This window comes from Mustela erminea, chromosome 4, assembly GCF_009829155.1.
Source record: "Mustela erminea isolate mMusErm1 chromosome 4, mMusErm1.Pri, whole genome shotgun sequence".
NCBI lineage: Eukaryota > Metazoa > Chordata > Mammalia > Carnivora > Mustelidae > Mustela > Mustela erminea.
The window spans coordinates 73,692,225-73,706,995 of NC_045617.1; the positions used below are offsets into that span (position 1 = coordinate 73,692,225).

The 14,771-nt window shown below is 37.8% G+C and overlaps 1 protein-coding gene across 1 annotated transcript in view; it reads right to left on the minus strand.

Moving 5' to 3' along the window:
• Nucleotides 1-14,771, minus strand: part of RSPO3 (R-spondin 3) — an 89,340-nt gene that overhangs the window by 48,667 nt on the left and 25,902 nt on the right. The window contains exons 2-3 of the mRNA XM_032339609.1: nt 5,989-6,180; nt 4,290-4,436 (exon numbers count right to left, since the gene is read on the minus strand). Coding sequence (XP_032195500.1) covers nt 4,290-4,436; nt 5,989-6,180 — 339 coding nt within the window. The remainder of the gene's footprint in view (nt 1-4,289; nt 4,437-5,988; nt 6,181-14,771) is intronic.

Here is a 14,771-nt window from a genome sequence, read left to right on the forward strand (position 1 = left end):
CTTGCAGCAATAATTCTTTAGATGATATAAGATTCTTTCCACAAAACATGTTTCCATTAACCTTTCTTGCTGCCTACTGATTTAAAGGATCCTTATTTTAGAGCAAAATTCTTTCATGCAACCTCAAAAAATATAACCTAAATGTTTTAGAAACTTAAATTCTTTTGCCACACATTCTTTTACATGCTTTTATAGTTGCCACCAGGTATCTGAATGTAACACAAGAGTTAAATGCTAATGACTAAATTAGTGAATTTAAGTTTCTGTAACTTAAATGAACCTTACTGAGCCACTCTTAGTTTTCATGTTTAGTTCTAACATAATGATGTTAGTCAAAGAACAGAGTAACAGGGGTGCCTTGGTAGCTCAGTCAATCAAGCATCTGCCTTCGGCTCAAGGCATGATCCCAAAATCCTGGGATCAAGCCCCACAGTGGGCTCCCTGTTCAGCAGGGAGTCTTCTTCTCACCCTGCTCTTACACTCTCTCTCAGTCTCTCTCAAAGAAATAAGTAAAATCTTTTTTTTTTTAAAGAAAAGAGCACAAAGTCACTTAATGATATTGTATCTTTTGCCAATTAAAGACATATCTCCCAACCTGGTATTTATGATACAAAAGCAGTGAATTTTTAGCACAAACAAATAAAACCATCTCTAAGAAAGCAAATGGAAAAATAAAAATTAAAGTTTGCAAGCTATCACTTCATCTAATATTCATTTATTGCCAGAACCAAGAGGACTAAATTAGAAAAAAAATTACCTGATGTGAAAATGACCAGAACATTGGTGCTTTTTCACAGTTGCAAAGGTGGTCTAGGCAAATGTGTATTTAGACTTTAGAAAAAAAGATTTTTAAAATTACAGCTAGGAGTCCTTAGTCATATGACAATTGGTTCTAAAAACGAAATTCATTCATTCATTCTTTCTTTCTTTCTTTTTTTTTTTTTTTTTTGAAGTAGGCTCCATAGCCAGCATGGAGCGCAATATGGGGCTTGAACTCAAAACCCTGAGGTCAAGACCTCGGCTAAGATCAAGAGTTGGATGCTTAACTGACTGAGCCACATAGGTGCCCCGATAAATTAAATTTTTTTAAAAGATTTTATTTATTTATTTGACAGACAGAGATCACAAGTAGGCAGAGAGGCAGGCAGAGAGAGAGGAGGCTCAGCAGGGATCCTGATGCAAACCTGGATCCCAGGACCCTGGGATCATGACCCGAGCCAAAGGCAGAGGCTTTAACCAACTGAGCCACCCAGATACCCGAAAAATGAAATTCTAATGACAATCTTAGATAATTCCATTGAGGAAGAAGGAGGGAAAATACTGAAAACTTATGAGTTCAGATATTAAAAAGATCTAAAAAAAGGGGGGGGGCTAGTTATAAAGCCTTGAGAGGTAGAGAGGAAAAGAGTTTTTCCTAGAGAAATACTGTAGAATGAATCTATAATATTAGTTTCTAAAAATATTTCTGGAAAATTGGAAACTTTGGAAAACATGTAAAGATAACAAAAAGGATTGTGATTTAAGTTACACTCAGGTCGTTAAATGAATGATACAGAACTGGAGCGTCATTTGGTTAAGAGAAAACTAAGGAAAAAAACAAAATCACTCATTTTCTCTATTTCTTCTATTTTCTGTATTAAAAACAATGTTAACAATGGAAATCTTTAACTATTCACTAATGAAGCAAGGGTCTCAAAAAAGTCATTAGCTTCCTGTCCCTCGAAGTGGCCATTTTGTGATAGTCTTAAATGCTCTAAGAGGGATTCTTGAATTGGGATAAAAGCTGAACTAGATGCTCCCACCGGTAATGACCTTATAACATCATTACTCGTTTGCTCTCATTCTTGTTGACCAATTGCATGGTTCCATTAAGAACATAGCAAAGGGCATGTTCCTTGCTACTCACTGTTCAAAGTTGGATATCTTCCTCTGTGAATACTTGAACAAGGCCAACTCTCCAAGAGGAGCAAAAAGGATGACACGATGACAGTGAGGAAAGAACACAAGTATCTAGAGCATGGAATAGAACTATATTCTCCTATAAGATTGGGTTCAATGGACATTTATGTCTAATTTACAACAAATCACGAGGAGTGGATATGTTGAAACTTAAAGTCTTTCCCCCTAGCTTTACATCAGGGTGGCATTTTCTCCGTATATGATCTTTCCTCTAAATAATAATCTGGGTAAGAAACAAGTGACACAATATCGATTTCAGCAAAGGGAGGGACACCTTCTTCAGTATCTTTGGTGAGCACCAGAGAGCTAGAGTCAAGATACTAATAACTGACAATAACTCACAATGTGTCCTTGGAACCATTATTTCTCGCTCTCGGTCATAGTACATCTCTGTTAAAGGAATAAGCTTTAATGTTTCTTTGTGCCAAGCAAGCAGGTCATCATTTTTCATGAAATTCCAGGGCAAGCTCAGTCATGGCTCATCTACTGCTTGTTGGTTAGAGAGCAAATGACAGGAGGCATTCCCTTACGTCAAGTGACAAGAGAGAGCCCTGAACAAAAGTCATGGATTTGCACTATTACCGTGTCTAGGTCATTTACACCTAACTGTTCGATGAGCCAGATTCACTAAATGGCTTTTAGATTGCTAACCCCTATTCTTAAACATATAAATTACTTAAACTTAACTGTGTTAAGAGATTGTTTTTGAAAAAAAAAAAAAAGAAAAAAAAAGAGAGAGTTTTTGTCTAAATAGTAGGAGAAATTACCAGTCAGCTTTACTAGTTCATCCAACAATGCCAGGTGCTAAATGCTTTCTATGATAGAAAAGCATTAATACATTTATGATAAACAGCCTTTCAAGGACTGAATGCTTACACTTTCAACAGCTAAGAGAATCTAAACATGTGCTCTTTTTTCTGGGTTGAGAAAGACCACAAAATTTCTGCAACTCATCCTGAATTTCTGCCCTTGAGTACTCCACAGAACTGTTTCCTATTTTTTCCACAGTTTGGAACTTATTACCTTTAATCATCAGTCCTCAGGACTTACAAAGAGATGGGCTTGAAGTGCTTTCTCATGTATGTTTTACCCTATTTCGAAGTTGTTTCTCTGTGTCTTTACTGACTAGAGGGGGGGGAAAAAGACTAAACCAAAATGAGCCGTGAACTGTTTCATGCTTGCTGTTTTCCAGATGCTTCTGAAATTATCTTTAAAATATCATCTATTCATTTCATTCTTCTATGAAGTTTGTTTAGAACTAAGTGTTTCTTGTGGACCTGAAACAGGTGAACCACCACATTAAGAGTTATTATTCTACACTTTTGATTCTAATAGATCTATCTGTGCGGACCGCAGGGGAGTCCTGGAGACTATCTTGTACTGAATCAGGAGAATATTTGCGTGCGTACGCCAATATCAGTGCAGCATCAAAGGTTCTTGTAGCTCTTGCCCAGGGGATTTTGAGATTTAGTATGCTGTTTTCCCTTTTGACTTAGCATCTGTTCCCCAACTGTTCATCAAACTCATAGCTGTAGTAGCTGTGCAACACTCAGAAGAGGGAAAATAGAGCCTGACAGTGATCCATTATTTAGACAAACAACTGGTCTGAGGGACGTCCCTCCCAGGAAATTCAGCATGCATTTAATCAGACCCTGTGACTTGTGTCCTCCTGTCAGTTTGAGTGAGTCCCAAGTCCTCTCCTTGTTTCTGTGCAAGTAGGGCATTTCAGCAAAGCAGTGCAAGAGAAAAAAGTCGTATTTTCAACTATATCAACTCCAGTTCTGTAGATCTTTGGCTCATCTACTGAGTGTCAACAGGCCATACCCAGAGAGTGTTTTCTCCTCTTGGAAAACAACATTACTCATGCTTCACATCAGACCTGTTTTGTGAAACTCTTATCCTAATGTGGAAATTTAGTTTAAGACCAAATATGTGTGTGTGTGTGTGTGTGTGTGTGTGTGTATTATATTATGATATATGCAAGTATGTCTATAATAAATTAAGTAGAACTTCACTGTATCATAATGATATAAAATAAATATGTAATGATCAGAATAGCTGAAACAGTTGCCAACAGTCTCTCAGAAATAATGGGGCACCCATGGGGTGTTAAATTATACTGTGATACATGCATGTGATACATGTCACAACTGTGACACCTTACAAAGATACATTAAGATGGTATCTTTGTAAGGAAGGATGAAGAAAGCCTCTTGGAAATAGTCTCTCAGGTAGTTGTGAAATAAGACTTTAAGCAGCACTTCCATGGAGACTGACGTTATCATTTGAGGTGTTTCTCCTCCCCTATAAACCTTAGAGTTCCTTCTCACCAATACTGACGCACTCCATGGTATGGTTGTTGGCTTCCAACCCTTCTGGGCAATTATCAAGGCACTTTCCAAGGTGTAAGTAAAATCCACTTTTACACTTTGTGCAGAAATTTTTGTTGAAACAGGTATCACAGTCAGCTTTGCATTCTGAAATAGAAAAAAAGGAAAGAAATATGCTTTCATTATCTTCACTTATCTATTGCTGGTCCAGGTCTGTATGCTTACATTATACGCACAGGAGACTTTTGTGTCAAACACGCTTAGGATTCAAAATTAATTTGCCAGACTGGATTATGAATTCTTCCACAGTCATTCAGTTGATATACATCAGCCATTGATTTTGAAATTATTGTATCGATAGCCCTATGAAAAGTTCTTGGCAATGTGTCTATTGCCAAAAATGTTTATAAGACCAAGTATTTACTTATATTAAATGACAGTAAAAAGTGTTTGATCAGAGCTTTAACGAAATATACTAGATACTGCTTTTGGGCTGTTTTGGCAGTCTATTCATTCGTTCAACAAATATTTGATTGTCCACTATGTGCCTAGCACTATTCTAGATATTGCTTGACAGCAGAGCATACAAGAGAGATAAAGACTTCAGAGAGTTTACATTTTAGGAGGGGAGATACAATAAATAATAACAACATCTGACCCTTATATAGTGATTACTGTAAGTCAGATATCGCTGAGAGTATGTTATAATATTAAGTCACTTAAGAGGTTTAAGTTGTGGAAGTTATTATGAGGACAATAACCTAGTGAGATAGCCCCTATTATAATTTCCATTTTATAGATAAGGAAACCAAGGCTCAGAAAGATTATGTAACTAACGCAGGACCACAGAACAAAGTGGTTCCAGAGTGATAAGTGCTCTGGAAACAAGAACTATGGCAAATGACCAATAAGGGGAAAAGGTTGATTATTGTGAGTAAGCAGGTCATGGAATGCTTCCCTGAGAAGGTGACATACGAGCAGAATCTTGAATGAAAGAAGAGAGCCAACCAAGCAAAGATGTAGGTAGGCAAAGAGCTTTCCAAACTGTCAGAACAGTAACTGCAAAGTCTTGAGGTGGGAAGATCTTGCAAGAAGACCAGTGATGTCAGTGGAAAATGGCTGAGATGCGTTCACAGGAGAGGAGTAGGAGAGGAAGGCAGGGCTACGTGTGGTGTATGACAGAGGAATGATACTTCTGAATTTAGATTCTAAAAAGTTACTGGGTCTGCAGTGGGGAGAGTAGACTTTCAGTGTCCAGAGGAGAGGGGATAATGACAGTGTTTTCAACGTTCATTTCCAACAGATAGATAAATGTTTCACTGGCTATACTGGAATCCTTCTTGAAGCAAAAACAGCTGAATTTATTCTTTAAGTCATTAAAGACTTGGATGTTATGATCATAATGGGAACTCAGATGGCATTAACGGTTACTGTACTTTTCTATATGTTCCATGAGTAATAATCAGGTTCTCAGTTTTTGCTTTTATAATGTAAAACAAGAATAACACAAAACTTGAGTGCTTTTTGCAAGAGGTGAAAATTTTCCTGCTCTGAGGGCTAAGTCCAAGTATGGTTTAGCCTAATTATCAGGTAAATATCATTATTTCCTGAACACTGAATATCACAAATACTCTAGAGGCCAATAAATCTGGGAAGTCCCCAAGGATGAGATAAAAACATAATGCCATGTAGCACTTACTTGTACACTTATTTATATCTGGATATCGAGTTCCATAATATCCACTTGGACATGAAGAGAGACACACTCCAATCTGCTTCATGCCAATTCTTTCCAGAACAAAAAATAGTCTGGGCTTACATGACAAACATCCATTGTAATCTGAACACGTTGCACAGCCTCCTTGGCAGCCTTGACTGACGTTAGAATGCGCTGAAAGGACAAATGCAGAAAGATAAAAACAAATGTTAAATTATAAATACAGAAGTTCGATGACATTCTCTAGGCAGATGGTACACTTTTCATTAGGTTTCAATTGGTGGTAATGGGTGAATGAGTTGGAATTTTTGTTTCCCTTTTCTATGATCTACTATTTCCCTTTAATACATACATAGTTTTTAATTAAAAGTTCTTAGAATTTGGGAATTTGGAAACTAAGAATATACTGCCTCAAACTATTTATAGATCTCTCTCTCTCTCTCACACACACACATGCACACGCACACGTAATGAAAAGATTCTCATTGAACCAGGATCCTGGAAGATTGGAGACTGGGTAATTTTGCACTGAAATCAATGCACATTAGTTTGCTTGTCATTTATGTGGTGGGTGAAAAGCATGCATCTAATTTCTTCAAGCAAGGATGACAACATAGATGAAGGTTTAACTTGAGCAAGGATACTTCCTTTTAGGATATCTTTTTTCAACTGTGGTCTGTTAGCGAACACAGTTTTACCCTTTGTTCCCGTGTAAATTGATTGTGAAACTAACATAGTTCCTTGGAATCCATTCTCCCATGCTTTCTCAAAATAATTTCCTTTCATAGGAGTTTTACATGTATCAGTTCACATTGATACAATGAAGAAAATGTGATATTTATCTTACCAGTATTTCCATATGATCATATGTGGTTATTTATATTACTAATTATAATTCATAGTATTTATAATGTTCATTTTATCTTTGGGGAGAGAATTCTTTTTTTTTTTTTTTAAAGATTTTGTTTGTTTGACAGAGAGAGAGGCAGCGAGAGAGGGAACACAAGCAGAGGGAGTGAGAGAGTGAGTAGCAGGTTCCCTGCTGAGCAGGGAGCCCAACGCAGGGCTCCACCCCAGGACCCTGGGACCATGACCTGAGCTGAAGGCAGATGTTTAACGACGGAGCCACCCAGGCACCCCCAGGGGAGAGAATTCTTATAGTTCTTTTGTTTTAATCTTCCATCTACTCAAGTGAAATATGTATTTAGTGAGGACATGACACTAAAGACTAGAGCTACACATATACCTGTGGCGGTGAGATTATTCATTAGCAAGTCTGAACAGATTTAAACAAACATGTGCAAGATTCATGTTTAAAGATCTTCACAACTTTAAACCTTCTTATGACTATTAACTGGTCATCAGCACATACATACGAGCTGTGGGAAAAGGGCTGACTGAAGTACATCTCTCACATATCTGGTGTTTGGGATGTTTTCTTCTCATGTACTCTGTGTTCAAATACAATTAAGTAGCTTTACTGTCCTTCCAGGAATCTGGAAGGGAAAAATTGTGACCTTTCTGAGAAACAAAGGTTGATGCACAGGAGTGTAAATGTATCCCAATGTATTCTGGTTTCTTTTGTTGTTGGTAGTGGGATTGGGCTCTGATGGGCCTTGCCATTATCAGGTCTGACTTCAGAGATGTTTGGTTCTTGCTAAGTTCTTTACCACAAAAACAAATCCCACCAGGCTTAGTTAGAAGGGGGTACCCATAAGCCCAATCAGCCTTACCACAGGGGTGCAAGGGTTAGCTGCAGAGAGGTCATTTGGTTGACCAGCATCCTCTGCCTAGAGGAAACCATCCCTGAATCAGCCACAGGAACCACAAGCAGCTCATTCTCATTCCAAGACGTTTTGTAAATAAACTGAGGAAATATGTGGGGGAAGGGAAGTTTGCTTTTCCTGTACATGCTCCTCTATGGGGTGGGACGGACATATAAAATGGCACAGGAGGTTTAGACATTATAGGACCTGGGGGACTTGTAAGTGAAAACTGTTTTCCAAGTAACAGGATCATTTTTCATGCCAGTAAGTCAGCATTGGAGACTTACAGAAAATGTACATACATTTTAAGTAGGGAAAGACCCTAAAAAAGAAAAGGGATGAAGAAAGCATCCTGTACTCAGAAGCTGGTTTGGCCCATTTTAAGACACCAGAGATACAGGTAAAACCTCATAAGAACTGTCTATGGAGAAGTGGACCTCCCTTTGAAAGAAAATCACTTCAATCCCAGGGCAGTCAGTGACTCTGAGTTTGAATGCAGATGGGTTTGACTGGTCCACAACAACTTATCTTTAACTCTGAAATGCAGCAAAGGAAACAAAATTATAATTTCAAGCACCTCGAAACTTCTGTCAATTATGATATAACTTTAAATCAGTTACGAAAAGAAACATGATTTAGAGGTGCAAAGCCTCAAAAAGGATGTACCTTAAAATGTATTTCATTATAAATTTTGGGTTTTGGGTGTTTGGAAACTTCTTCAGGAAAAAGCCCCATAAAAGGACCCATAGTTAGTAACAGTTCCCACCAAAATTATGAGATATGCCAAGGTACTTTGCTCAATTCTTTAAAACTTTCACCGAAGAAATCTAATAATCAACTCATAATGTTGGGCTGTTGCTTGTTTTTTTCAATTTTTGCCTTTTTAGAAAAAAGTGTTTGGCAAAGTAGATTTTTGAAAAAGTAAAGAAGACATAATTGCCCTAATTGGCAAAGAAAATTTCTATTTGTGTTTAATCAGGGAGTTCCAGTTATGGGCAGGCACAAATAATGGCAAACTTTATTTCTTCAGGAAAGTTTCAGGGTTATGCTGTGAGAAGTGGGAAAAATTGAGACTGTGAAGCTCAGATTCTATGATTCTAGGTTTTTTTTTTTTTTTTTTTTTTACAGTTGAGTAGTAACTATTTCTTGAATGCTGTATAAGGGTCACTCAAATTATACAGTCAGTATTACACAACTAGGTACAAATTTCTCAAACTTCATCTTAAGGAAAGTTTTTACTTTTTATATGGAAACCACAGAAAACTTTGGTCTGGATTGACTGTAACTCTTTCAGCCTTAAAATCTTGTGATTCTAAACTTAGGAAATTAAATTCTATTTTTTTAAAAGATTTTATTTATTTATTTGGTGGTGGGGAGCAGGAGCAGGGGCAGAGAGAGAAGCCGACTCCCCACTGAGCAAGGAGCCCGATGCAGGACCTGAGCCAGAGGCAGATGCTTAACTGACTGAGACACCCAGGTGCCCCTTAAATTCTGTTTTTTTCATACTTCTTCTTTTCCATTCTAATAATAACTTCATTTTGTATTTCTGAATCACCTTTTTTTCAAACAGCATTTGGACTATTATTTCATATGAGCAATGGAGGTGTTAGCAGTGATGAGGTTTCATAGAATACTTAAGGTTTAAACCCAATCTTAGAAAACAAGTTGAACAAAACTAAAAGGCAACCTACAGACTGGGAGAAGATACTTGCAAGTGATCTATCAGATAAGGGGCTAGTATCCAAGATCTATAAAGAACTTATTAGGGGCGCCTGGGTGGCTCAGTGGCTTAAAGCCTCTGCCTTCGGCTCAGGTTATGATCCCAGGGTCCTGGGATTGAGCTTCACATCTGGCTCTCTGCTCAGCAGGGAGCCTGCTTCCCCCGCAATCCCCCCACCTTTCTGCCTACTTGTGATCTGTCAAATAAATAAATAAAATCCTTAAAAAAAAAAAAAGAACTTATCAAACTTAACACCCCCAAAACAAATAATCCAGTCAAGAAATGGGCAGAAGACTTGAACAGATATTTCTCCAGACATCCAGATGGCCAACAGACACATGAAAAAAATGCTCCGCATCACTTGGCATCAGGGAACTACAAATCAAAACCATAATGAGACACCACCTCACACCAGTCAAAATGGCTAAAACAAACAACTCAGGAAACAACAAATGTTGGCAAGGATGTGGAGAAAGGGGAACCCCCTTACACTATTGGTGGAAATGCAACCTGGTACAGCCGCTCTGGAAAACAGTATGGAGGTTCCTCAAGAAGTTAAAACTAGAGCTGCCCTGTAACCCAGCAATTGCATTACTAGGTATTTACTCCAAGGATACAAATGTATTGATCTGAAAGGGCACCTGCACCCCTAATATTTATGGCAGCAATGTCCACAATAGCCAAAGTGTGGAAAGAGCTGAGATGTCCATAGAGAGATGAATGGATAAAGAGGATGTGGTGTGTATATATACAATGGAATATTACTCAGCTATACTTACCATTTACATTGACATGGGTGGAACTGGAGGGTTTGTGCTAAGTGAAATAAGTCAATCAGAGAAAGACAATTATCATTTGGTTTCACACATATGTGGAATGTAAGAGACAGTACACAGGACCATAGGGGGAAGAGAGGGAAACTGAATGGAAGGTCATCAGAGAGTGAGAGAAACCACAAGATACTCTTAACTATAGGAAACATACTGAGGGTTGCTGGAGGGGAGGGGTAGACGGGATGGGGTAACTGGGTGGTGGGCATTAAGGAGGGCAGGTGATGTGATGAGCCCTGGGTGTTATATGCAAATGATGAACTGCTGAACTCTACGTCTGAAACTAATAAATGAACTATATGTTGGCTAACTGAATTTAAATAAAAATAAGAAAATGAGTTGAAGTTATCAGTATGTAAGTGGCCATGGTGGGGCTAGAGGAGGGGACACACCAATTATCCACATCAGGAAGGACACTGGCATGAGTTCAGTGCAACTGATGCCTAAATAGTGGTGAATGGAAAAATGAGGACTATAAAAAGATCGGAGGCGCAGGACAGATTTAGATTACGGAACACTTTGTGGGCTGTGCCAAGGAAATTATTCTGTTCATATGGGGGATTTCAATCTGGTGAGTGACGTGATCACATTTGTATTAGAATGGTAGTTTCTCTGGCAGTATGAAAGGCACAGAAACTGGAAGAATCATGTAGCGATCAAGGTAAAAGACCGATGATAGCTTAAAATATAGTAAAGGCAGTGTAATGTGTTGCGGAAGGTATGAACACTCCCAAGGACATTTAGGAGGTAGACTCAATCAAAATGGTGAGTAACAAAATGTGGACTGAACAAGAAAGTGGATTTGAGAAGGTGTGTTTTGAGCTCCTGTCAGTGAACAGAAAAGGTGAGGGACAGCTGGGGGAGTGAAAGCCTATGGTTAGAGTGGTAGGGCCAGTGCGTAGAATAAAAAAGTCTAAAAATATAAACGTGGCTTGGGATCACTGCTTTTACAGATTTTATTAAATATCCGGAAGTGATGCTTAATATATGGAACTTAATATTATAATGGTCGCCAGAGATGTAAATGAAAGTCTCTGGCTATAGCTACTTAATTAGAGAAGACACCTTGAAAGAGGACATGAAGAATGCCAGAAGAAGGAAACATAGTCCAAAATAAGGGACATTTGGTCAGAGAAAAAGACATATTTTCAGCTGATTTTTAACAATACTTTGTATTTCTACACTACTTTTGCTTTCAAAGCATATATCTCACAAGAAGCTAAATTAACTATAGTAACTATTGTTAGTAAACATAGAAGCCATCACAATTATTTATTTCGAAACCTGAAACTAGGACTCAAAAAAATGCTAAAACTTTAAGGCAAATAGTAAGTTTACATCAAAGGTTAGAATCTAGATCTTTGTTATCGGGTAACAATTTCTTTATACATAAGCAAACTTTAGATGTGTAACAAGGATGAATATGAGTGGAACAATGAGCAAAATTCATGGAAACGTTAAGTTAGGACTTTCTTTTCTACAAATGTGTCAAATACATGGTAAAATTAGTGTACCTTTCCCTAAAATTGGGAAATAGGAAAGCATCTTTTCCTAACTAGTATACAAAGGTTAAGTATGAAAAGAGTATATATTAATGCATAATTTAAACCAATTTTCAGTGTCAGAACTGTCGATACTCCCTGAGTGACTTCAATTTCTCTAGCTGTTGAGCCTTCCTACTATTTCTCTATTAGATAATCTTGTAATGCATAACTGATGCAACATAAAGGCTATAGTCATGAGAGTGGATCCATTTTTTAAAAATATTTATTTATTTAGTATAGAGAGAGAAAGAGCAGTGTCAGGGGAAGGGACAGCGAAGAGAGGGGGAGAGAGAGAACCTCAAGGACACTCCCTGCTGAGTTCAGAGCTAAAGGGGGAAGGGGGTTCGACCTTGCTTCACTCGGGGCTTGATCTCATGACCCTGAGATTATGACCTGAGCCAAAATCAAGAGTTGGGGGTTGCCTGGGCAGTGGGTTAAAGCCTCTGCTTTTGGCTTAGGTCATGATCCCAGGGTCCTGGGATCGAGCCCCACATCGGGCTCTCTGCTCGGTGAGGAGCCTGCTTCCTCCTCCTCCTCTCTCTCTGCCTGCCTCTCTGCCTACTTGTGGTCTCTGTCTGTCAAATAAATAAAATCTTAAAAAAAAAAAAAATCAAAAGTTGGACAATTAACCGACTGAGCTACTTAGGTGCCCCTCAACTAACTTCTTTGATAAAACATCCAGAACATAGAGTTTTAAATGGTAGAGCATTTGGTAAATACACAATCTTTGGCTATGCCCTTCAATGCTTATGATATACTGAACCAACTGCAGCACTGACATCTAAGCTCCGTTCCTGTTAACAATTTTAGTGTAGGCTTCAAGGATTTGCCTTAGTTTAATTCTCTTCTAAAACCCAACTGCAAATGTACTCACATCTACTGTAAATTGCTGTGTGGAAGAAATCCAATACTGCATGTTGCCAATTACCTCTGGTGGTCATTTATTTGTGGCTAGAGAGTTCCCAGAAGTACAAAATTTGGTAGGCTTTAGGTTTATAAAAGGTCTAACTTAAGTTTCTAGTAAGTGATAAATACATCAAAGTAATATAGTGATTTTATAATTCAAAGAATAAAAGATAAATTGACACATTTGATAAAAGTTTTTTTTTAATAATATTATTTTAAAGACCAGATTCTTCCTAACACGTACTTGTCTTCACAACATTAACTTCCTGCTCTTCTCCCTGTAGTGACCGTAAGTGATAGGGCAGGGATACGAGGCCAGTGGAATTCTGTAATCAGAGCTAGTTCTGCATCTGTCCTTTCTTCCATGTCCTCCTTTTATGAGGATGTTCACATTGATTGGAAGCTTCTTGAAAGTTGGTCTTGATAATGTCTTCATAATCTTCTTGATAATTCCCAGCTTCTACATAGGGCAGCTACGGATTAAATGGGTTCTCAATGAAGACTTTTGATTATTGAACAGAAGGCACTAAATATGAAAGATAAGCTGCTTATTTGTTTTTAAAAGGAATAAAGATGCCAGGGGCGCCTGGGTGGCTCAGTGGGTTAAGCCGCTGCCTTCGGCTCAGGTCATGATCTCAGGGTCCTGGGATCGAGTCCTGCATCGGGCTCTCTGCTCAGCAGGGAGCCTGCTTCCTCCTCTCTCTCTCTGCCTCTCTGCCTACTTGTGATCTCTCTCTGTCAAATGAATAAAATAAAATCTTTAAAAAAAAAAAAAAGGAATAAAGATGCCAGATAGGTAAATACTTAATAGAAAGCATAACTGATTTTAAGTTGGCCGTCCCTATAAATATCTGGCAAAGGAATAAAGTTTCAAATCATATACACTGTGAGACGCTTAATTATGAAATAAATAATTTGAAATTAAAAAAGAAGTTTTTCTAGGTACCATTTACTACAGTTCTCTGTTAACCTAAAGGAAATGTGGACTTATCACTGCCTAAGAGAGGACAACATATTTCTATCATACCTTGGGTCTTGATTGTTAGAGAATAATTTTTAAGTTTAATATAGTGTTATGGTCATGGAAAGAGATGTTTCATGGGTCCTCTGGAGTGTTTGGCATTATTCACTTTAAGAAAAACCTAATGTTAAAAATTTGAATTACTTGGCAATCTCTTTCAAATTCTATTGGGTCAACCCCAGAAAGTATTGAGAGTCACTGTTTCTTATTTATTTATAAGTTAAAGCAGCCAAGGCAGATCAAACAGTGGCCAGATCTCCACAACCATTTGTTAGGCACAGACAGCAAATTATCAAAAGCTGTTTGAATGAATATAATTACCTATTGGCATGCAATGCCCCTTTACATTCTCAAATGATGATAACTGGATGAATAGAGGCCTATCATAGTCCTTCACTATTATTTCTGACTAGTAATTTGTTGAGGGAGCCATGTTTATATATACAAACATACACAGATTTTGCTATTTTTGCAGTGTAGCATCTGATGGTGTGTACATATGTTTATTGTACATGTGGGTGTACACAAAATGCCCACATACATAACTAGACACATGATACACACACTCTACTTGGTCTTTTATCAAAGTCAGTAGCACAGACATTAACTGACCTGAAGCATTAGGATAATAGCATCTGCCACATCTTTTGTCCCACTGAATCAACCTTGAATATTCTGCAAGTTTTTGCCCACACCAATGGCTTCACCAAATTCCTAAAGTCTCAGAGAGGAATGTATTCACCAGCTGCTGAATACAGCCCCGTTAGGGCTCCACCATTATTATGTGGGGAAACATACTGTTTTTAATGGAAACTATTTCTTTGAGAACTTGGAAAATCTTTCTCTTTCTCTTACTGAATAATAATTTCCTGAAGGGAGTCTAATATTTATATTCTATAAATACTTTAAAATAAAACCACAGCAATAAAACAGACCTAACATTAAATAGCAATTAGCTAGACTTTCCACTAAAATCAA